The 25,088-nt window shown below is 34.1% G+C and overlaps 1 protein-coding gene across 8 annotated transcripts in view; it reads left to right on the forward strand.

The window, feature by feature from the left end:
* Positions 1 to 25,088, forward strand: part of PTPRT (protein tyrosine phosphatase receptor type T) — a 677,232-nt gene that overhangs the window by 635,376 nt on the left and 16,768 nt on the right. For all 8 annotated transcript variants that reach the window (XM_034413956.3, XM_034413962.3, XM_034413960.3 and 5 more), the window contains 7 exons: positions 6,575 to 6,651; positions 8,564 to 8,600; positions 9,676 to 9,773; positions 13,589 to 13,705; positions 15,460 to 15,614; positions 18,858 to 18,993; positions 20,743 to 20,892. In XM_034413956.3, the coding sequence (XP_034269847.1) occupies positions 6,575 to 6,651; positions 8,564 to 8,600; positions 9,676 to 9,773; positions 13,589 to 13,705; positions 15,460 to 15,614; positions 18,858 to 18,993; positions 20,743 to 20,892 (770 nt within the window). The remainder of the gene's footprint in view (positions 1 to 6,574; positions 6,652 to 8,563; positions 8,601 to 9,675; positions 9,774 to 13,588; positions 13,706 to 15,459; positions 15,615 to 18,857; positions 18,994 to 20,742; positions 20,893 to 25,088) is intronic.

The following is a 25,088-nucleotide window of genomic DNA, read 5'->3' on the forward strand; positions in this document are numbered from 1 at the left end:
TAAAGAAACAAAATTTACTGAGGACAGATTATGAATAATACAAGAAATTTCTGAAGCTATAAAAATATTAAATTAAGAAGGATTCTTGGACCAGATCAGTGGTGAGTTGCTGGATTGGGCAAACCAGTAGCAGCGGTGGCAGGAGGATCTGCCCACCCACACCGGATGCTTCTGCACATGTGCAGAAGTGTCACGCATGAGCGTGCATGAGTGAACCAGATGGATTATCAGGTTCTAATTATAAATGTTTTGAGAATGAATTTTTGCAACCTTTGCAATACACAATGAACTCTATACTACAAGAAAGGGTCCAATATAACACTAATAACTAGAGGGGGACAAAATCTGACTTTTAGAAGACTATAAATTGATGTAATTATTTACTTGTTGCATTGTAAATAACTACAAATTGTTTAAAATGTTTCTGGCTAATAGACAGACAATAATTTTATGGATTTTTACTTGGAGTAACATAATAAAAAAAAATAAGCTGCACTGATGATCTTAGATACAGAAAAGGCCTTTAAGAATTTGAATTAGGCTTTTTTGTTTAAAGTTTTAGAAATTATGGATTTTATGGAGTGAATTGTGACAAGGCAGGGATGCCCACTGCCACTTCTCTTGTTTATTTTTCTTCTGGAAATATTGAATAGAGATATAAGATAAGATGAGAGGAATGTAGAAATAAAGATTAAAAAAAGAAATCTAGAAGTTAAGGGTTTTTGCAAATGCCTTGGTTTTGATTCTGGGAAATGCTTTAAAGGGAAATATTAACAACAAATAATATTGTTAATGAACAAATTAAAGAATGTGGAGCAATAGGTTTTAACATTAATAAACAATAAAAAATAGAAGAGAACTGATAAATAAAACATGTTTTAAGACTGAGAAAATGATAAAATATTTGGGTATCATTATGATAAATATGAACCACGTGTCAATTTCAGAATAATTATGTTAAGGTTATTATGAATAACCTTAACATAATTATGAATTAAATATGAACCGCGTGTCAATTTCAGAATAATTATGTTAAGGTTAACATAATTATTATGTTAATTATGTTATGGAATTAAGTTTAAAAAGGATATATTAACATGTGGCAAAATACAACTATCATTGTTGGGGAAAATTTCTGTGATAAAAATGAATGTTTTATCTAGAATGATGCTTTTGTTTCAGACAATACTTTTACTGAAATTGATGCACCAGTAACAGAATATATGAGTTAATATAAGTTGTTGCAAGATGCAAAGGAAAGAGGGGGCCTGGATTTGCCTAATTTGAAATTGTATTTTACACCTTGCTTCCTGGTTTGGATGAAAGAGTGGATGTTGCTGAGAAATATAAGGCTTTCGGATGTAGAAGAACCAAGCCTGAGATTTGAGTGGCATGGATATTTGTGGTACAATAAAGTCAAGGTCAACATGAATTTTAAAAACCTTATGTTAGATATGCTGTATTGAGAATATTGAATAGAAAAACCCAGATTATGCATGAAAACACTTCTGCAGCTCTCAGAACAAGAATCATATTATAGATGAGAAATAATAAGCAAATAAAAATGACTAATCTATTGTCAGATGCGAGAATATTGTCAAGAAAAATATAAAACAAAATCAAGACAAGATCTCGGAGGGGCAGGAGAATATAATTGTACATGTTTGTCTTATTTACAATTATTAGAAAGATTTAAAGTAGATAAAATAATTCATGGTTTTGAACATTTTAAGACTGAGTTTAAAATGGAATTGTGTACAAATGATGAACATGTAATTGCTAAAATGTACAAACTTTTATTGAAATTGGAAACTGAAGAAGAACAAGTGAAACATTGCATGATAAAGTGAGCTCAATATTTTGGTTATAATATACAGATGTACCGAGGGGAAATATGTGGTTGAAAGGATTGAAATTTACATTATGTTATAATATTAAAGACAATTTTTATAAAATGCTGTATAATTGGTATTTGTCACCAGAGAAATTATCTAGAATGTAAAAAAACACACACTTCAAATGTATGCTGGAATTATGAACAACAAGAAGGGACGTTTTATCGCCTGTGGTGGACGTGTAATAAAGCTAGAAAATTCTAAATTCAAGAACATGCTCTAATTCAGAGGATTTGAATATACAATGATTTGTCTTTTGGAACTGGTAGACAAACAGTTGGAAAAAAGTCATGGAACTTTGTTTTTGTACATGACAACTGCAGTAAGTTTCTGGCGTGCACAAAGATGAAAAGATTCAGCATTACCAACAATGGAGGAATGGCTGGTGAAAATTGACTTCTTTGATCAGAGAAAAGACTGTAACTACATGTATTGCTGACTGGAAACCCCTTATACATGTTTTGCATGAAAGAGGAAAAAAACGATGATTTATGCTTTTAATGATTAAATTTAATAGATTATAGAAAGAAGAGAGGTATCTTGTACCCATCAAGTAAGTTATAATTGTAGCAATAACAGCTGCACTGAAAATTGGAAGCTTTACAGATTTTTTTCTTTCTTTCCCTTTTTGGACTTCTCTTTGATTTCTCTTTCTTTTCCTGTTTCTTACTTCATATTAGCTTGGGTTAGTTTTTAAAAACCTTTAAGAAAAATATATATTAAAAATTTAAAACATAAAAGAAAACAGAGAGCCCAAGCTAAAAAAAAACCCAGCCACGATAATATCATATACCATAACAGTAACTGTAAAAATTCAACAATAAGGGCCTCATAACCATATTCACTGCAGTCCCTGGAACAGAGCTAGATTTGTAAGCCTTCCAGAATTGTTTCAGTGTGTGGATGCTACTCACACTGTTCCAGAAGTGGGATGGTCATACATAGAATATTTCTTTGCTCCTGCAAGATGATAAGGTTTAAGAGAGAGGACCAGGAGTTTGAATGTATCAGGTCAGCAGGAACAATTGTGATAGGCAACGCCATGAAGGGTTTTATAAGTAATGACCAGCATCTTGAATTGTACCCAGAAAGTGTTTGACAGCTAATGCAGGTTACATAATGGTGGACATATGGGATAATGAAAGGTACCTCTTACTGCTAACACTGTGACATTTGTATTGTAATTTTTATTTTATTGTTGTATTGCATTTTTTCAACTATTTGTAAACAAATAGTTGAAAAAATTTGGGAGGGGAGGTATTGAACATCTTATTAAATTCAGAACATAAATATAATAGGAAGTATGGGGCTATACTCACTTCAATACTGAATCAAAAGTGAACTAGTTCAAATCTGATAACCCAGAATGCCTTTGATATTTTTTTTTTTGTACTGGAATTTTTTGCTATGCTTTGATTTATTATTTTCTTCATTCACTTGTTTAAATTAATTATAGATGCCATTCCCATGTAATCTGGGCAACTATATTGTGTGCATTTTATGTTGTATTTAGTTGAAAATCAGTCCAATAGTTTTTGATCCTTTCCAAGAAATTAAGATTGAAATTATAACTACTATGTAATAATTTAACATTTTTACTAATTCATAGCACTTCCTGGCATGAGTGTATCTGATATGTTGCAAACTGATTGGAATCCAGAGAGATATATACAACATATTGTGTGCAAGATGACTTGTAGGCAGAAAAATGAAAAACTTGTGGCCATCACTTGGTAGACACAAAGTGGCTGCCCTAATTTCTTCTAACAATGAAGTAGTTGGTATTTGGAGGTTTGGAAGTTATTTTGTCAATTTATATCACTTTATAAATGGATGCTTGTTTTTGCATGGTCTATTTTGATTGTAATAAAGTTAACTATGGCATTTTCTAAAAATACATTATGCTCAAAGCAGTTTTCAGAAAAATTCTATAATCTCAATAAAACCACACATTTAGTTCACAAAGAGTAATCTATTTTCATAGTAATCAGTTAAAATTTCTCTAAAAATTATGACCCAGAATTAATTTACAAAAACTAAGATTATTAATAATTAGTGGGAAGAAGAAATATAGGTCCTCGATTTAAAACCTTAGTCAGGACCGGAATTTTGATTGTAAGTCATTGATGTCATAAATCAGAGCATCATATGACCGGACTCAATTTTACAATGGCAGTAGTTAAGCAAACCACATGGTTGTATGTGCAAACCCATTTTACCCAATGGGCATTTTTGCCATTTTTTGCCAAAAAAAAAAAAAAAACCTGCAAAAAAATGTCATTACATGTGATCATGTGACCATGGGATACTGCAACTGATCATAAATGCAAACCAGTTGCAAAGTGCCCAAAATGTGATCACATGACCTCGGGGTGGTGCAGCAATCATAACTTCAAGGTCCAGTTATAAGTAACTTTTTCTAAATCCATTGTAATTTCAAATGGCTGTAAGCAATCAGTTGTAAGTCGTGGACTACCTGTATAAATAATCAAAATGTACATGAATTTAGATCCTCCTGTTATATATACAGTATTAATGTTGCCTAGGTCAAGGCTTGTAGTTTTTGTGTGATAATAACAAACATGAGGGCCTTCTCTTCAGTAGTGTGTCTCCTGTTGAATAACCACTGCTCTGAATTATGCAAACCTGCAACATAGAGTGGGGTTTAAAAGTTTGTCAACCCTTTTGTATTTTCAATATTTCTGCATACATGTGACCTAAAATGTGATCTACTCTCCACACAAGTCCTAAAACTAGATACAAAGAACTCAATTAAATGAGTAAAAAGCATTGCACTTGTTCTTTTATTTATTGAGGAAAATGATCCAACACTGCCTATAGATTATGTTTTAAGTCATATTTATGCAGAAATATTGAAAATTAATTTTACCAGCTAGTAAAAAAATGTATTTCTTGTAATATAAACTGATTTACTGTCAATCTTTTGGAACAATTCTGAACAACTCAGAATTCTGCTGCATCTTCAAACAATCCTTCAGATATTTGAAGACAACTACCATAGTTTTGTTTTCTCCAAATTAAACATACTGTAACTAATACAGTATCTCCAATTGTAATCCTTGTTGGCTTCTTATCATCTTGATTACACTTTTATGATTATGCTGTAGTTTCTCAATGTTCTTTCTAACACAATGCCCAGAACTAGATACAATATTCTGAGTATTGTCTGTAGAATAGAGACAATCTTGACACTATATTTCTATTAATACAGCTAAGATTGTATTTGCTCTTCTGTAGCTGCATCACTCAGAGGATTTGTGCTCAACTCAAACACAATATCTAGATCCTTTACACATGCACTACGTCCCAATCTTCTGTTTGCATTTTTACCTATTAAACTTAATGTTACTGGTTTCTGCCCATTGTTCCAGCTTATCAACATATTTCTGAATTTTGCTGTCTCCTCAAATGATAGCAATAGCAATAGCATTTGGACTTATATACTACTCCACAGTGCTTTACAGCCCTCTTTGAGTGGTTTACAATGTCAGCATATTGCCCCCAGCAATTTGGGTCCTTATTTTACCGACCTCAGAAGGATGGAAAGTTGAATCAACCTTGAGCTGGTCAGGATCGAACTCCTGACAGTGGGCAGAGTTAGCCTGCAATAATGCATTCTAATCACTGCACCTCCATGGCTTCTGATAATTAGTATTTTACAGGCTTGCTTTATAAACAAAGGATTATTTTATTCTCACTTTTGTGACCAAAGCAAATTCATATAGAAACCAAAATCTCATAACTCTTACAATACTTAAAATCTTAATAAGAACACTGAATATTAAGAAGGATAACTGTTGCAGGACTTTATGCTGTAGAAAAATATTTTTTACTGCCATCATTACAATAGATATGTCTCAAAATTGGCATTGTAAAATCCTTCCCATATTCAGTTGAAATTGATTCATGTTCTGTCTACCTAAGTGTTGTATTGTCAGCAAATGTACATTAAAACAAAAAACCTGAGCTCTCTGCAAGAGCAGATGGCACTTAAAACTAATAGCATAAATTGGCTGGATCTCGTCCTCTGATTAGTCTATTCTCCTGATCCTTGTCTTTAAACAAAGACTAAAGGTCAGACTAAAACCTGTATGTTGATTCATGGCTGATTCCCTGTCAGTGAATTTTAACATAAACAGATACTGAAGGTATCATCTAACACAAATCATTCATTCTATTTATACTGTATGCATATCTACTATGTGTCTATCTTGGTAATTAACAACAGAAATAATAAATCAAAGTCAAATCTCCAAATATCACTGAAAACCTAAGCCTCTTTCATCATCTTATTTTTTAAAAAAATGACAATGTTCTGGCACCTGTGTGGTTTGTGTGGTTTATATTATCTTGTGCTATGATTCAAAATACGGTCCAACAAATACTATAGTACAAAACCTGTACCACATTCGGATTATATTAAATTCAAGCAGGACTTTAACAAATCAGGATTTACAGTAAAGTACACGATAAACATATTGCTGGATAGTTTAGCCATGGTATTTGGAACCAATGTTATGTACATTTAAATGGAAACATAAACATGAAAACATCTTCCAAGTTTTCTCCATTTGTATACTGTACATTTTTGCATTCCTATTTGTTTTGGTTTAATGTTCTTTTATTTAATATTAACACTTTCTACCAATTATTTACAGATGATCACTCCAGGGTGAGACTGCAGTTACTAGATGGAGATCCCCATTCAGATTACATTAATGCAAATTATATTGATGTAAGTGTTGTAAGAAAATATTTTTTGCACAGAGAGATGTTTGTTTGAAGAATGTTTGTTTGATCCTTACTTAGTGGGCTGCATTAGGTTTAAATAACTATATTTTGGTAGAAGACAGTAGCAGTACACTAGCCAATACCTTTTATGAACATCTAATACCACTAAATTCCCCTAGAAGTAATTAGAGGATGATGGTAAATTAAAATGGAGCTAGATCCAATTACTTGATACTTTGCAGGTTTAAGAAAGGCCTTTGCCAAGCAAGGGGACGGAAATTACTAAATCACACTCATACCATAAGATAGAGTCCAGGGTTTTAAGAATCAGACACATTTCTTCAAATGGAATTTTGTAAAACAGACAAAGAGGAAGAACGTATAATGTTTGGATCAAAATTTTCATCCCAAAGCCAATACAAATTAATGATTTACTAATTAATTGACTAATTGAATAAGGCTCATGCTGTGCTTGCAATTTTCTGTTTTTGACTATCTTTATTTGAATGGGATGTGGATTGAATGGGATTGAATACCGTATATTATTTTATGAGCATAGGAAAGTGTCTTATTCTGTGTCGGATTATTTGCTCATCTTTCTGAAGTATTGTTCATTACTAGTTTAATATTGTTTATTTTAACTAGCAATCACCCTTCACAATCTTAGAAATTTTTTGTTAGTTTAACACTGAAGAAGAATATTGTGAGATCAGTGGAATTTACTATTAGGTAAACATGCAAAGGAATGAAATGCCTTCAAATGCCAATGTCTAAAAAGCCTTCTTTGAATTTTGACAAAATAATATATTGAAGGGGTAGTTCTTCTTCCCATGATCTCAACCACCCCATGTTGTTAGAAAATTAGAAGTGTAACCATATTGATCAATGTGCTGATTGTTGAAAAAAGATCAGGAACTTGAAATGCAGTGTTTATTGTAAATCTATATATAAAGTATCCTGAAGAGATTTTGTGAAATTAAAGAACAGAAAGAAGGATAAAGTTAACAAATTAAATATATTCATCTGACTAATAAAAAATTGAATTTTGAAGCAAATTAAGTCTGTAACTTCTAGCAAAGTACTACACATCCTCTTTTCTCATGTAAGCCTCTATAGTTGTCAATTAAATCACAGTGTTTTTAACAGATCCTCCAATTAAGAAAAGGGAAAACATGTAAAAATGTATACTCTACATGATTTCCTTAAAAAAAAAAAACAACCCACATTCAAGCTAATGACCTCTTCTGCTTTGACAAGAAACAGATGTGTGTGCCACAGATGAGGGGACACCAATGTCTCCAAATTTGTTTTATTAGCACAGAAGATAAGTTAAATCCTAAAGTGAATATGATTTAGGCAGGCAATATGAAAGTAAGGTATAGTTTTTATGCCTAGTCATAAAACTCCTTTCTTTTTGATACATAAATGGTTTCAGAATTTTTAGAACTATCAGGAAGTCTGAGGCAATTCCTATCATAAATAATTCATTCAGTGTAGTTTTATATAACTAACATTTTTGGGACTCTTTGTACCCCAGCTCAGATATGATCTTTAGAGGTCTGCAGTGGTCACCTTGAGAAAGCCTCATTTGTTTTCCAGCTGTAAAATATAGTCTGGACATTTTACCTGTCTCTTTGTCTGTCCCAAGCATCCAGATACTCAGTCTCCATCATTCCATCACTATCTTTCCTCTAATTCATACTCTAATTCTAATAATTGAATGATTGAGGATTTTCTGCCTCTGTCCTGAGGATATAGAGGAAATGCAATTTTCATATCCCTTTTCTTACTTCAGATGCGTCAAAGACAACATTGATTTTTATGATTTTAAGCAAAATTTTAACAAATCAAATGCATATCTGAATTGTGCCTGAAATTGAAATTCAATAGGTTTCCCTTCCTTGTCTTCTTTTTAGGGATACCACCGGCCTCACCATTACATTGCAACTCAGGGTAAGTACTTTAGAAACAGAGTGTGGTCCGAATGAGAGGATGTGAAGATTTTATAAAAATAATAAATAGATGATATAAAGATGCCTGAAAGCTGGTAGTGCCATTAATTTGGAAGATAAATTATTGTAGGTGCTTTAGGGCAAAGTACCGTAGAGATGTATTTACTTTGTTATTCATCCTTGCCATTTTAACATAGATTCACTTAAAAGTTCTTTTTCAAATTAATTATTATTTCTTTAATAATATTATGAATTCTTGCATTTAATTTTTTCTTTTTGGACATGTTAGCTTAGAATATGTTTCTAAAGATAAAAATAAGAGTTTAATTCTGTTTTGACATAAGCATTGAGTTTAGAACAATTTAATACACACCTGGGTTTTTTTTTTACACATAATAATTGAAATTTCACATGTGTTGCACTTGGTTTCATAGGAATCATATTGCAATCAGTAAGATTCCTTTGTAATTAATTAAATTTGAGTTCCATCCTTTAATTTTATTTTTTCCCCAAAATGCTATTTTTTCACACGTTTGCAATACAGTTTTTTAAAAGATGAAAAACACAATCAGAAATATAAAAAGCAGAACCTAGCACCCAATTCTCAAAGGCAATGAAAAGATTTATGTTAAAAATCACACATTCATTTGGTAATTAAAATGTGACCCAGGAGTATTATCACCTAACATCTCACCCTATAATTAAGGGTGCATTTAGAATTCTTGATGCCATTTATACTTCGTAAGTATTCTTACCAGACCTAGCACTTTATCCCAGCATAAATTAATATTCTATATTTGTCTCACATGTTACTCCAAAGTGACCTTCAATTATGAGTATTTATATCTATTTGTGGTACTAACTGAAAGTTTAGCACAGTATTTTAAATCCTAGTTACTCATATGATTCAACAGATCTATCGCTCTTCAGACCTCTCCTAAGAAAATAAGCAGGCACACTTAGGAGATTTTGTTTTGGTAGTAGAAGGGTGGTTGGCAGACAGACAAATAAATTGAAATGTTTGTGCTAAAGTAATCTTTGGAAGATCTCTTTTGTTTTACTTATTCTGCCTTCAGGGCCAATGCAAGAGACAGTAAAGGATTTTTGGAGGATGATCTGGCAGGAGAATTCAGCAAGTGTTGTCATGGTCACCAACCTGGTGGAAGTTGGCAGGGTAAGATGTTAATTTCCAAAGTTATCAGTCATATATTGTGGTTCATATCATTCTTACATGTGCTCAGTTTGAAGGCTTCTATACACCACTGACACATTAAGTGGCAATATATTCAAAATCTGCTTCAAATTTGCATTTAAATACAGATTTTAAAATACATTTTGGTGTTGTCACAATAATATGGATTTCTGAATAAATTTGATAACTGCATTTCTAAACTTACAAAACATGTTTTTAAATAAATGTTTGAGCTAAGAACTCAGAATTTAATGAAGTCTGAACTATAATTACATTTTAATCTGCACATTAGATGAAAATCAGAATAAGTTCATATCACATTGCACACAGATCAAAATTTTCAAGCAATCTTACCTTGCAGCAATGTATGATATCACTTCTGATCTATATTACTCTGATTTTCCAAATTTTAAAGCATTTGAACAAATACAATACTTGCCCTCTGATATGGTATAAAAGACAGATGAAGATGAGATGAGATAAGGAGAAGAGAAGAAGAGAAGAGAAGAGAAGAGAAGAGAAGAGGAGAAGGAGGACAACAACAAGAAGAAGATAGTCATTTTTTTCACTGTGACCACACTGGCCCAAATTAAAAATGAAATTCTGTTGCCTGCTCTCAAGAGAAAGTATCTATCTACTCAAACACATACATAACACAAATATACAAATGCTATATACATACTTAATTATATACCTGCACGATACACACACACACACACACACACACACACACACACACACACACACATATGCGCAATACTTTTCTAGTCAGGGTTTTTCCTACGTAAATCAAGATGTTTGTATTGCCATAGTTGGTGACATCTCAAATCACCACTTTCAGGCTTTATCAGACATTTTGTGTTGTCTGCTGTGAGACTTAAGGGAGACTGGGATAGATCTATTTTGGCCTTATAAGGCCTCTTCAGCCAGCCACACCCTTATTTTATGACTCCTCCCTGTAAAGGTCAAATATTTATTTTGTTCTTTTATTCGTAGGATTATATGTGCAATACTTTTCTAGTCAGGGTTTTTCCTTCGTAAATCAAGATGTTTGTATTGCCATAGTTGGGTGACATCTCAAATCACCACTTTTAAGCTTTATCAGACATTTTGTGTTGTCTGCTGTGAGACTTAAGAGAAAGCCTGAAAGTGGTGATTTGAGATGTCACCCAACTATGGCAATACAAACATCTTTATTTACGTAGGAAAAACCCTGACTAGAAAAGTATTGCACATATAATCCTACAAATAAAAGAACAATATATATATATATATATATATATATATATATATATATATATATATATATATATATATATATATATATATATATATATATATATATATATATATATATATATATATAAATATGACTGTCCATTTTGAATATGTAGTGCAAAGAGGAAACTTGAGAGTTCACAAGGTTGATGCTATATGGAACAAAACTGTGACTGAATCCAGATGTTCTACTTTGGATACCATGAAGCCTTCTCCTAGAAGGTAACAAAGAAAACAGGTCATGAAGAGGATGTGTAAGTGACCCAGACAATCCTGTGGACTCTGTTCAAGCATTGCTTATATGCTATGTCCTGGATAGAAGAAAGTGAGCTACCAATGATCTCACCACTTTCTGCACCACCTTCCTGTCTGAAGCAGTAATGCTTCCAAACCAGACAGTCCTGCATGCTCTCGATCCTCCCTCTATAGAAAGTGGTAAAGACAGGGAAGGAAGATGAATTTTTCTCATGAGAAGCAGAAAATGCAGGTGCTGCAATCCCGCTTCACCAGTGCCTCACTGTTGGGTGACCAAGCTTCCCTAGTCATTAGCTGCACACCCAGAAACTTGATGCTGCTAATCATCTCCACAGGTGAATCATTAATATGTAGAGGTGTGTGGCTGTGCCTGCCTTTTCTGAAATCAACAATGATAAAAATTAAACAGTTAGCAAAGGTGTGAATTAAAGCTGTATACTCTTAATTTTTAAAATCTATACATTGGATATATACTAAGGAAGGCTAATTTTAAAAAGACGAACGTGGCTTTAAAATTGGTGGAAAACCTAAACTATTCTGATAGCAAAAAAACAAAAAAACAAATAATCTGCAATTTCTGGTAATAAAAGACATAGAATCCAGTAAAAAAGGGGGACTACGATTAAATATAAAGATCAAACTAATAACAGTATTACAGCCAGCTTTAGAATTGACAATGAAGATACTGAAGTGATAGACACTTTCTGTTTTTAAAAGATCAATTATTAATAGGAGCAGAAGTCAAGCAACCAGAAGTCAAGAAACATGCTGCAGCCTAGCACTTGGTAGGGTAAGAATAAAAGCCATGGAAGAAATATTCACATTCTATAATGTGTCTATACTTCTAAAGATCAGAACCATGCAGGCAATGGTTTCCCATTCTATGGATGTCAGAGTTCAACTTTGAAGAAGAAGGATAAAAAGAATATTGATGTTTTATGAACTATGGCATTGAGGAAGATTCCTGAGAATACCATAGGTAGCCAGGAAAACAAAGAAATGGATCATAGAACAAATCAACGGAAAGTTTTCATTTGAGGCACAAATAGCCAAGTTCAAATGACCATGTTTTGGACATACTATGCAAAGATCATAATAGGTCCATAACATTGAGAAATGTAGAAGGAAAAAGAAGATAATGACTAGGAATAAAGTGGATAAATTTAATTACTGCAGTGAGACCCGAAGAATCTATCCAGATCATTTTGAAGAAGGGTGAATATATACTAAGAGTTGACACTGATTGGATGGCACATAACATATCAATACAAAAAGGCTCTTTATCTAGCTGAAGCTTATAATAGCAGCAATTTTGCACAATTACCTAATGTTAGTTGTACATTTCTTTCCCATCACCTTCTTTCTTTTTTGCTCAACTTTCCTGATGTCATCTCTCCACCCCCACCCTCCCATGTTGATTGAATTTTATTGTGTACATAATTCAGTTCTGACAAAGTTAGACTGGATTCCTTTTGTCTTTCCTAATTTTATGTACAGTAAAATCAGAATTAACTATTCAGTGAATGAACAATATTTTATGCTATCACTTTCCCAACTTTAATGTAGATCATCATTTTATCATGACAAATATTGTTAGGATAGCAAGTTTGGATACTTGCAAATTGGTTGACAAACACTACAACAATCATAATAGAATTTGTTCATGTATTAGTATTCATATATGTATAATTATGTTTCCATATAAGTACCTTATTAGTCTAATTCAAAGTGAAGTACTGCAAATATAGTCTGAAAAAGGTTTCCATACACAAATAGGTTTCATATGTCAAACACTTATACAAAAACAAATAAATTACATCAATACTTATTGTTCTGGGTCCTTTTGGGTTACTAATAACTGATGCAGACAGCCAGGCACATGAGAGGTCCTATGAAGTGTCCTTCTGATTTCTTTTTCTACAGGAATGTACATTTTAAGCCAGTGGTGAAATTCATTTTTTTTTTACTACCAGTTCTGTAGGAGTGGCTTGGTGGGCGTGGCAGGAGAAGGATACTGCAAAATCCCCATTCCCACCCTACTCTGGGGCCAGCCAGAGGTGATATTTGCTGGATCTCCAAACTACTCAAAATTTTCGTTACCGATTCGCCAAACTGCTCAAAATTTCCACTACCAGTTCTCCAGAACCTGTCAGAACCTGCTGGATTTCACCCCTGTTTTAGGCCCATATCTGGACCTAGAAAACAATGTCTTACAGCTCAATGTCATACATTAATTTTCACTTTTGTGACTTTCCCCTCCATAGGTGAAGTGTGTCAGATACTGGCCTGATGACACAGAAGTCTATGGAGATATCAAAGTGACCTTAATTGAGACTGAACCATTGGCAGAATATGTCATACGTACTTTTACAGTCCAAAAAGTAAGAATACATTGGTCCTACTTTCTTCATCATCTAATTTGTTTTCCAGTAAATCCATTTCTTTCCATGTTTCATTAAGAAATATGATAGTCAATATGAAATCATCACTATACATTATACACTTTAGTATATGAAGTAAATTAAACAGAGACATGGAGGACAAAAACATGCATTATGCTATGCATTATCTCCAGAATCAGAGAAGATACCTCTTTACAGAACAGCAACTTTCATGCATAGCTTAATAATTTCCCATAGTTTAAGGGAATTCATACCAGTGATAAGTAGAATTGTAAATAGAACCATAGAACTCAGAGAGACTGCCTAGACCATCAAATCCAAATTTCTATTCTATTTGATCTTATCTAGCAAAGACAAGCCCATCATCCCATTAGGGTTATGTTGATTGTTCTCACTATTACAGCAAAGTAACACTCATCTTAATAGCAATAGCACCTAGACTTAAACTCTTATCATTACTCTACATTATTATTTTCTTTCTCTTTTTCTTAAGAAAAAGGATGAAACTTTGGAGGAATACTATTAGGAAGATAATCCTTCATACCATAATAGAAATTGGTAGAATTCTGTATAGAATAAACAGAATACTAGCTTTCTCTCTCTGCTTTCAGATAAGATGTTATTTCTTTGCCACACAGCAGAAAAGAAATACCAAAATCTTATTTGAAAGCACTTTGAATTGTTTCCAGAAAGGTTTTCATTATATGATTATTTGTATCAAGCATTATATTGCTAACTATTGGATTATGTACGTAAGTGCATTTTTAAATAATTGCTACTTGTTTCTGAATGTCATTCTTTAGCAGAATGTCATTCTTTAGCAGAATGGCAGAAAAGCATACATACATAATATATGTTTTTCATACATAAATGTTTCCTAATTTTAAATATATATTTTTCAGAAGTCATCATGACCAGAATAATAAATTTTTGAAATACTAAAACAAGCTAAAACTATATTACCATAATTTGTATGATCATAGCATTTTCAGAATAGTTATTTGGCATGCTTCCATTGTTCTTAATTTGGACTTCAGCCTCACTGAGTATACTTTCTAAATAAAAAGAATATATAGAAGGTAGCTTTGGAGGTAATTGGAATACTTCTACTTTTTTGAACCTAGTTTGCTACTCATTACTGCCAAGATATTTATCATCATATACTGGATGTGAATTTGCCAACTTTAACAAAGCAAAGTTATGATTGCTTACTAGTACACAGCTTCTTAAGCAACCTTTGTTCAAGGAATGATAGGGGATAATTGCACAGCATTTTCTTGAATTGAATTCATGAATCTTGACATTTATTTATTTTTATTAGAATCACCCAAATTGTACACATACATGTGTACAAACATGTATATGTACACACAGAGAAATACACGCATACATAAGCACACCTTTTCGTTTTTCACTTTCAGAAAACACACAGAGACATGAAATACTTGAAGATGCAAGTAGAGTTGAAGGAAAGATCAATTATTTTCCCCCCACAGTTTTTCTTCAAAATTGTTTGATTGTTTTAGGTACTCCATGAATAAGATAATAGAAGCATGTTTTTGTTTTTTTGTTTTTTCATTGTAACATTCTAAGTAAAGTGAAATTTTATATTTAGATTGATTTCCTGTTAGATAAATCTAGTCTCAACCTAAATAAGAAACAACTTATATTTAAGTAGTAGTAATTGTTATGAAAGAGAATAGATGATTTTTTTTATTATATATCCTTTTCAGAAAGGCTACCATGAGATTCGAGAAATTCGTCAATTCCACTTCACTAGCTGGCCTGACCATGGGGTTCCTTGTTATGCTACAGGTCTCTTGGGTTTTGTTCGACAAGTGAAGTTTCTCAACCCACCAGATGCAGGGCCTATTGTTGTACACTGCAGGTACAAACTTTGTTTCCATTTGTCATTTCCTTTCATCCATTTTCTCCAGTGCTGCTTACTTCCCTAGCTTACTAGTCATTCCACTATGCTAGTTAGAATGAATGTTGCATTATCCAAAATCTTACCATACAACAAATCTTCTGTAAATGTCTATGGAGATTTTCAGTCATCTAGGTCACTTCCTCTTCAGAGCTGAAGAAGCTTCTTGGGTGAGAAGTGGAACGTCTTCAAAGAAAAAACAGAAATTCCAGTTGTCTCTTGAAAAAACACTTTTGGGACAGACCTTCTGTATATCAACTGCATTTATTTATCACATTAGATCCAGGAGTGAAATGCTACCAGTTTGCTCCGGTTCGGGCCAACCGGTAGTGATAAAAATTACCAGTCGAATTACCAGTAGTAAAAACAAAAGCTACCAGTTCAGGCGAACTGGTAGTTAGCTACCAGTTTGGTTGAACTGGCAGTTTAAAAAGCTACCAGTTCAGGCGAACCGGTACTTAGCTACCAGTTTGGTTTAACTAACAGTTTAAAAAGCTACCAGTTCAGGCGAACCGGTAGTTTTAAAAAAGCTACCGGTTTCTCTGAACTGGTATTTCCGACGATCAGCTGTGCAGTGGGGTTTAGCTTAGCTAGAAAACAGGAAATCCTGTTTTCTAGTGAAGCTAAATTGCATGCCACAGCTGATCCCCCCTCGCTTCTACTTACCTTCCTAAACCTCCTTTTTGTGCATACTGAGCATGTGCGTGCACGCGCAGAGTGTGCGTTTGGCACACAGTGTGCATGTGCGGCCAGCAAACTGGTAGCAAAACAATTCGTATTTAACCACTGATTAGATCCACTTCTGATCAATCTCTGTTTCAAAAAAATATAGTTTGTCCCAAGCAAATAGAATAATTGTTTCATTATTCCATAATGATTATAAGTATACACTTTTGGTAGATACATAACCTTTGACTCCTATGTAGAAGACTAGATTGGGTATTGCTCAGTATCTTCCTGAGTAGGGTGCTATAACTACTGTATTTCAAGTGAGTTCTAAGCATTATTAACATTCATTTCTCAATGCAATATCATCTTCAAAATGTAAATCAGATAGAAGCATTTTCTGTTGTAACAAAGCATATTTCATATTATAAATACTGTTCTAAAAGTAGATAGACAACTTGATCCTGATCCCAGTAGATAATGTTCTGAAGATGTTTCTTCTTAATTTTAAATGACCCACATGTACCTAACCTTTTATTTGTTAAGTGTTGAAATAGCAATATCCAGTATAGTAGTGATGGCAAAATTTCCCTAAAGTTTTAGAGTCACTCAGTAGTGAGATGGATGGCATATAAATTTAATAAATGAATAAGATGTTTTCTGGGGTAGTTAGAGCAACCAGATTAGGGCTGCAAAAATTCAGGATGTTATCTATTGGTCATCTGATTATTTTCATCTCAAAACCTTATGGATAGTATGGGTCAATACTTAAGAATACATTTAACTATGTTAATTTTACATTTATTACAATTCTGAATAGCAGGAAAGTGGATTAAAGAAAATGAAATGCCATATATTCATTAAGATCATACCAATTGTTCCTTTGTAGCTCTAGTTTAATCTGATTGATAATAATTCATACTCTATTCACATCTCCTGGATTTTGCAGTATTTTGTTTAGCTGCATTTTCATCACATCCCGGAAAGGACATTGTATGTTCTTTCCTGTTTGCAGAATGATATTTCACAGTGGGAGAAAGGAGAGAGGGAAGATTATTTGCATTTAGAGGCAAATCATTTTTTTCTGTCCAATCTGAACAACTGTGCATGGCAGAAATAGAATGTGAAATTATTTTCCAGTGAGACTCGCTGGCTGCCATTGTGAGTCAATCAAGGGTGAAAGTTTTGGTAGAAGCAGTGGAAATACCTAGTGTCATGCAATTTTAGAAGATTAATTTTCTGTGGTACTGACTGTTGACCTTAACTTTGGAAAACTATCAGCAGCCAGCAACCATTTATATGCACAGCGATGACTAAATTCCCCCTTAACTATTAAGGACAGGAATTCTCCTGCCATCAATTGTCCCATATCAGCAGCCAATGGTTACGTTTGTATTCTGCTTCATTAAATCTTAAATAGGCCAATTTTTAGAAATGGCCAGAGTTAATTTGGATTTTATTCATGTAATAATTTATTGTCACCCCGAGTTATTTTTAGGAATACAACAATTTAAAGAATAAAATATATGCAGAGTTCATATATTTTTTCCACTGAGAATCCAACTATACTATTAGTAACTTTGCAGTAGTGGCTATTTGTATTACTTTGGATTGTGGGATTTTAAATTAACCAGCACAATTCTCTGCAGTTTTTTTCTGGTACTTAAATTCAAATATGCTTTAAATGAACTCTGGGAAAAATGTGATTTTAGTATATTTAAAGTTGATTGTGTGAACAAAATGTATTTGTGGAATATGTGGTATCTAAATAAATAAACTTGAATTACAAAATTAGGACTTCAGGGGAAAAGTTCTAACTCAGTCTTTTTCTTTACACATTTTTTTTATGTGTGCAGAAAAGTCCTTTCTTTTCCCTTCTTTCTTAACTGCTACTACAACATTCAGTGTGCAGATTGGATTCTCTGTATGCCAGATAAAGTTGGAACAGTACTTCTGCAAGACACACATACCTGAAAAATTATGACACTCATAACTCCAAATAGCCTGGACATTTTCACAGAAATTTTAACATCTATATTGTCAAACTAGTGAAAAGTTGGCATTTTGTGATCAGATTTAATTTCCTTTGTCCACAAATAACCTGCCTAATCTTCAAGGGCCAAAGTGCAGAAGGAAATATGCAGATTTTTATAGACATATCCCTTCTGAAATAAACAACAAACTTGCTTAAAACAAAGAAAGTGAAATGATGACTGTTTAAAATAATGTAGCTCATCTCTCTTTCATCAGGTTTCATTTAAAACAAAGGCGAGAGCCAAACTTGATTTTTTTAAAATTTTATGTCTTCTTTTTTTCTCTCAGTACTTTTTTTTACTTCTCTTTTTTCTTAATTTTGCAGCTTTGCAAAGGGAAGCTGAAATAGGCAGTAAAGCTCAGATCTGTAGCAAAGAGGGACTAAAAAAAAATACAGCTGCATTTGCACCATATATCCTCACTGCAATCTACAAACACCCCCACTTTATGCTTTTCCATGGTTTGTTGATGAGATCCTTGTTCTGGTTTCCATCTCTCTTTCAGTGCTGGTGCTGGGAGGACAGGGTGCTTCATTGCCATAGACATCATGCTTGACATGGCAGAAAATGAAGGTGTGGTGGATATATTTAATTGTGTGAGAGAGTTGCGATCCCAGAGAGTTAACTTGGTGCAGACAGAGGTATCCTTTTTTGTTCTCTTGTTTTTCAGCCTACTCCTAAGCAAAAGTTCAGTACTTTCAGATGGATGTAAATTGAATAAAATAGAATGAGAGATAAACTTGTGAAAATATATATTTCAAAATATTTTCAGCACACTAGCTTAATTTTAATAAACTATGTCAGCTTAATTTAGTAACATTGCTTTCTATGATATAAAATACTTCTAAGCTCCATTATTGCTAAAGGATATATACATACACACATACAGTACATATATATATACAGTACATACATACATACATACATACAGTACATACATACATACAATTATTTTTTGTTAAAATTCTTACTGAAAGAGGTCACTGTAGAAAAGTCATCTTCTCCAAATGCCACTTTTAAAAATATATGATTCATACAAAAATGAAGCCTATGTTTACCACCAGATTCAAACAGCATGATTTATAATGGCCAACATTATATTCGTAGTGTATTTTCTGTTGAAATAGTTAACCCATATCAGTTTCCATGAGCTGAAATACAATCACCATTATAAGCACTTTCCTAGATTTCTCTAATTACCTAAGATTCAAGTAAATTCTATAACACAGTACATTTTGAGGTTATTTTATAAGATTCAGTGGTTGAAATCTTTAGAATCAAGTTAGAATTTTAAATTATGTTGATTCTTTCTACTTGTGAAGCTGGTGAAAGTCTTTTTGGAGTTGGGAAGCCTAGAAATTCAATCAATCAACCAGTCAATCAATAAATAAAGAGTGCTTATGATCTTCTACAAGTTCATTCAGATATATTTATTGATCAGGGAACTGTGATTGTGTTCATTTTCCTTCTGGCAAATGATTAATGAGTAAAATAAGTCAGTTGGCTTAACAAACAATGAAACTAGACAGAGTATTTTATGGTTAGAATATTTCATGGAATCAAATTCTATCTTTATTTAAAATATTGAGGATTTAGGCCTAGCAATTTATTCAACCATGTAGACAGTAAAATGGCATGATGGCTCTGTAGACTAGACATAAACAATTACAATGATAAAATAGATTAATATGTAAGCAAAATAAGCTCATGGACGCGGTGGCTCAAGGGACGCGGTGACTCAGTGGTTAAGACATTGAGCTTGTTGATCAGAAAGGTTGGCAGTTTGGCAGTTCGAATCCCTAGTGCCGTGTAATGGGGTGAGCTCCCATTACTTGTCCCAGCTTCTGCCAACCTAAGCAGTTCGAAAGCACATAAAAAATGCAAGTACAAAAATAGGGTCCACCTTTGGTGGGAAAGTAACAGTATTCCGTGTGCCTTTGGCATTTAGTCATGCTGGCCACATGACCACGGAGACAACTTCGGACAGCACTGGCTCTTCAGCTTTGAAACGGAGATGAGCACCGCCCCCTAGAGTCGGGAACGACTAGCACATATGTGCAAGGGGAACCTTTACCTTTTTTAAAATAAACTCATTTTCAATAGTTTTTAATCTACTGAAATGATGATATTTTTTATAATACAGTTATCACCAATACAGTAATATATGCTCCCTCTGGATATAATTTGTCCAGAGAGAGGGAAAAAATCCTTTTTATACATCCAATGGTAAATTATAAGGACTTCTCACACTGCATAATTTTGTTGGATCAAGAAAGTGTTTTGTTTTCTTGTTGAACTGAAGTTCTTGGAAGTTTCATTAAAGTAAAAGACATTACAATTGTTTCTGAAGACCTAGATGATGATGAGCAATTAACTTTTTTGATATCTAGGAGCAGTATGTGTTTGTTCATGATGCCATTCTGGAAGCGTGCCTTTGTGGCAACACTGCCATTCCTGTTTGTGAATTCAGATCTATATACTACAACATCAGCAGATTGGATCCACAGACAAACTCCAGCCAGATAAAAGATGAATTCCAGGTAAGATAATGGATAAATAATGTTCCGTATATATGCTCAGTCATAGAAAATTATGGGTAATGTGCCTGTGTTAAAGTAGATTTTATAAAGATTACAAGGGATTTTAATGATTATTCAGGATTTTTTCAAGGAAGAAGTGAACCCTATAAACACCAAAATCCTTTTCAGGTTAAAGTCCATCCAGCACAGATCAGTGAAGACTTTTCTGACTCATATGAAATTGACAAAGACATCAAGGGGTCCAAATGCCTTTCATAGTCTGCATCAGAAAAAAAAATACTCAAGTTAATTCAGGATCCTCTTAGCCCCAAGAGTGTTTGTGGAGAAGAGCCAAACTTCCTCAAGTAATTTTTCTTGGAATATTCTCATTTATCTCTTCATTTGAGAAAGTCTCTCCTCTGTATAAAAAGGTATCATTTATAATAATGTCCACATGAAAGTCTCCAAGTGTGCTTGAAAACCACTTGGAAACTACTGCTGGTTAAGAATGCAGTGGCATGGGCAATGATAGATGTGCACTATATGCCTATTTCCCTGCTGTTTTGCAAGCTGCAGTGACTACCAATTGGCTTCTAAATGCAAATTAAGTTACTGGTTGTTACCATGAAAGCCCTAGGTCTGTGATGGCGAACCTATGGCACGGGTGCCACAGGTGGCACATGGAGCCATATCAGTGGGCACATGAACGTTGCCATAGCTCAGCTCCAGCATGCATGCGTGCACCGGCCAGCTGATATTTTGGCCTTCCGATCCCACCGGAAGTTGGGAAATGGGCTGTTTCCGACCTCCCGAAGGCCTCCGGGGGATGGAGAAGGCCGTTTTCGCCCTCCCCAGGCTCCTAGAAAGCCTCTGGGGTCAGTGCCATCACATGCTAAAAGCAGGGGGGCCCACCGTGCCATCACATGCTAAAAGCAGGGGGGCGCATGCGTAGGGGCAGGGCGCAATGAGTTATGGGTGTGGGCACACACATGGGTGACCTCCCCGTGCTCCCCCCACTTTTGGCACACGACAGCAAAAAGGTTAGCCATCACTGCCCTAGGTCCTGGTTACTAAAGGGACTGTCTGCCTCCATATATTTCCACAGCACAGGTTATCTGGGCACATTCCAGTTGCCATCAATTAAGCAGTTTCATCTTATGGGACCTAGGAAGGATAGTGATGACTCTCACTGATGGGCCCTCATTGTAGAATGCTACCTTCCCAGAGATTCATACTTTTCTCACTTTTCTGACTTTCTACAAATTGCTTAAGATCTGATTGTCCTCCTAGGTTGATTATTGGAGGCTTGGCATTTGGGATCATCAGTCAGCTATCCTTTATTTTTTTTCTTTATTCTTTTATCTGTAAGTTTCCTGAGGTGCTATAGAGTCAGGCAGCCTCAAAATTAATCATATAAATAATGTAATAAGAAGGTATTTGATAAGTAGAGATTTCATAGATAGAGGCAAATGTACAAGTAAGCCTTTCATTTCATGTCCTATCTCTCCAGAAAATGATTACAAAATGCCTGGCGAGGAAAGCTTATGTCTAGAAGCATGTGATCTTTGTCAAATAATTGACATACACAATTATCGAGTTCACATTGTTTGGAAATGAGAGAAGCCAAAGGAAATAGGTCAGGTTATTTCCAAGTTAATTTTAGGTGAGCCTTAAATGTCTCATCCATCTTTAGACATAAGATATATGATTTTAAATACTGAAAAAGAAATGAGAGATAAGAAACTAAATTTGAGGTGAAACTTCCTAGTCACAAGACTAAAATTGCAAAACTCAATCATGAAAATATAGGTAGGAAATGTGACTGCTTTCAAACATGCATGATAGATTTTTCCATCATTATTACAAAAATTTGCAAACCATACTTAGATATTAGAGTTATACTCCTGAAAGGTGTTTATCCGAGAGTGTTATAGATTAAGCATTGAGATTAGTTATTTCTTGATATTTAGTTCTTGTTTATCTTAAGTGTTTGCTTTGATCAATGTTCTGAGTTATGCTCATATTGCTTTATTTTCATATTGCATTACTGAAAAGTTACAATTCTATGACTCAGAGAAAATGTGATTAAAAGCCCCCACCTGCTCCATATTTATACTTGTCAGACTCCGTGCCAAGGTCTGATGGTAAATCACAGCTTTTCACCATGCTTAACACAACAATTGATTGCCTATTGCAATAAAAAAAAATGTTAGAGCCAATAGACATCTTACTGTATATGTACATAGCTCTCCTCAGAACTTAGTCTTTTCTCTCCTGTAAGTTAAAAGGGTCAGTCTTTTTATGGCCTTGAGAGACAGCTAAAAGATATTTCAGTAATGATCATTTCTAGCATAGGAATCAGTGATTCTCAGCTTGCATCACCTTTTGGTATGCTTTCTTTCAGCTCCATTAGTCTGCAGGTGTCAGGTGTTTCTCCCTATTCCTCCTCCTAATTGTGGACAGGCAGAAGCAATAGTGTTTTTCCTTACTTCTTTGACTGAAGCAAATAATACTTCCTGCCTTTCATGCTTCTCTGTTCCTTTGTTCTTCTAACACTGGACAGAGGAAGGGATTAAGAATGTGAGAAAACAAAAATGGGAAAAACACCTGTGAGAAGCTTCTTGTAATCAGTTTGGACATCTATTAGGTACTGTCTTTTATACTTTTAAGGCGATGGAGCCAATACTACAAAGCTTCCATTGATGGCCAAAGCCTCTTGTTAAAATCATTGTAGTTATTTTTGGCAGGAAGAAGTTGCCTGGAAGCAAATTCCCAATGGAGTCATCCTCAAATTTTGGAGCAGATTGTAGCAGCTCTCAGATGGAAATCAAAATAATCAATCAATGCAATTAGGTGATGGTAGAGCTGTACAAGGGAATATGGGCTACAGCGTGAATGTTGTTTGAGTTTAAGAAACCTTTATTGGACATTGAAATTTCTTGACAAAAAATAAGAACTTTGCCTTTCTGTATGTTCTCATTATAAAATCATTTAGACAAGCTAGCTATGTATTTGATTGAGAGGTGGTGAGAATTTATATTCAAGGAATAAGATTGAGTATGCAATGGTTTTGTTAATGACTGTATTTGGCCAGTAAGATACAAGGGTTCATGTGCTGAAGGAAAATGAATGTAGATGGTTGAGCCTCTGTAGCAGTAAGTCTTTAATACAATTGCATACAAAAGAGTGCCTTAGTGGGGGATTTACTGTGTGAAGTAACCTGGACCTCCACAAAAAAGACATTGGTCTTTTGTGCATGAACCTAATCTGTTTTTGGCAAATAGTGAGTTGTTTATTCCCAGATGCATTGGTTCAGCTTCTAAAATCTCACAAGTATGATGAGAAGTCAAGGAACAGTGGTGACTTTCTTTCCTGCTTATTCTGCAGCATTGCATCACATCTTCAACTGATGGCCAAGCAAATTAAATGCTGTCATATTCTCTGCAGTGCATTGACAAATGGGTTTGTCTTGTATTTCTTCTGACAGTCCCTCCCTGAATTGGTCAGTTAAGCATTCCAGCCCACATGCTGAACTAACAACTGAAACTCAGCAGCATATTCTTGCACTGAATGCTTATTTTTTTCAAGTGATGGATTTCACAGTCAGCAGGCATTTGTTTGAGTCAATTGTCAAAGTTAAAACTTGAGCATGCCATTAAATTAGTAGTATAGTTGTCCAAGTCTGGAATCTTCAAAATCAGAAAGGAGGGTATTTTCTCACAGTTATTAGTCTAATCATTATAGGAGCAGAACTATGTTAATCTCACCAAATATCAGCAAGAATCTATTAGCACTTCTTCAGAATAACACATTTTATTAAAAAGCATAAGCCTTGATGAATGGTAGTTCATCTGATTCATAGAACAGTTCAATTGACATAGGATTTAAACTGGGAGGAGGCAAGGTGGTGCAAAAAAGATGTTTAAGCAGGTTACATGCAAGATGGATTACAACTGGCACTTGTAATGTATTTTTACAAGGAGTTTATTAAGACTTTTTGAAATACCTTGAAAATTTTTGATGTATGTGAGTTGTGTGGTCTGTCCCTCTATAGTGCTGATAAAGTTTTGTTGTTCCAGAACAGCTACCTTGAGATCTATAATCAAGTTTCTTGGGAAATTAAAATGCACCAATATTGCTTTGTCCTTGTTTTAACTCCTGATATTAAACATGTCTATTAATTGTTTTGCACAAATTCTTGCCTAGTTGTCCAATGT

Source organism: Pantherophis guttatus, chromosome 3 (genome assembly GCF_059756535.1).
Source record: "Pantherophis guttatus breed Tessera chromosome 3, ASM5975653v1, whole genome shotgun sequence".
Taxonomy (NCBI): Eukaryota; Metazoa; Chordata; class Lepidosauria; order Squamata; family Colubridae; genus Pantherophis; species Pantherophis guttatus.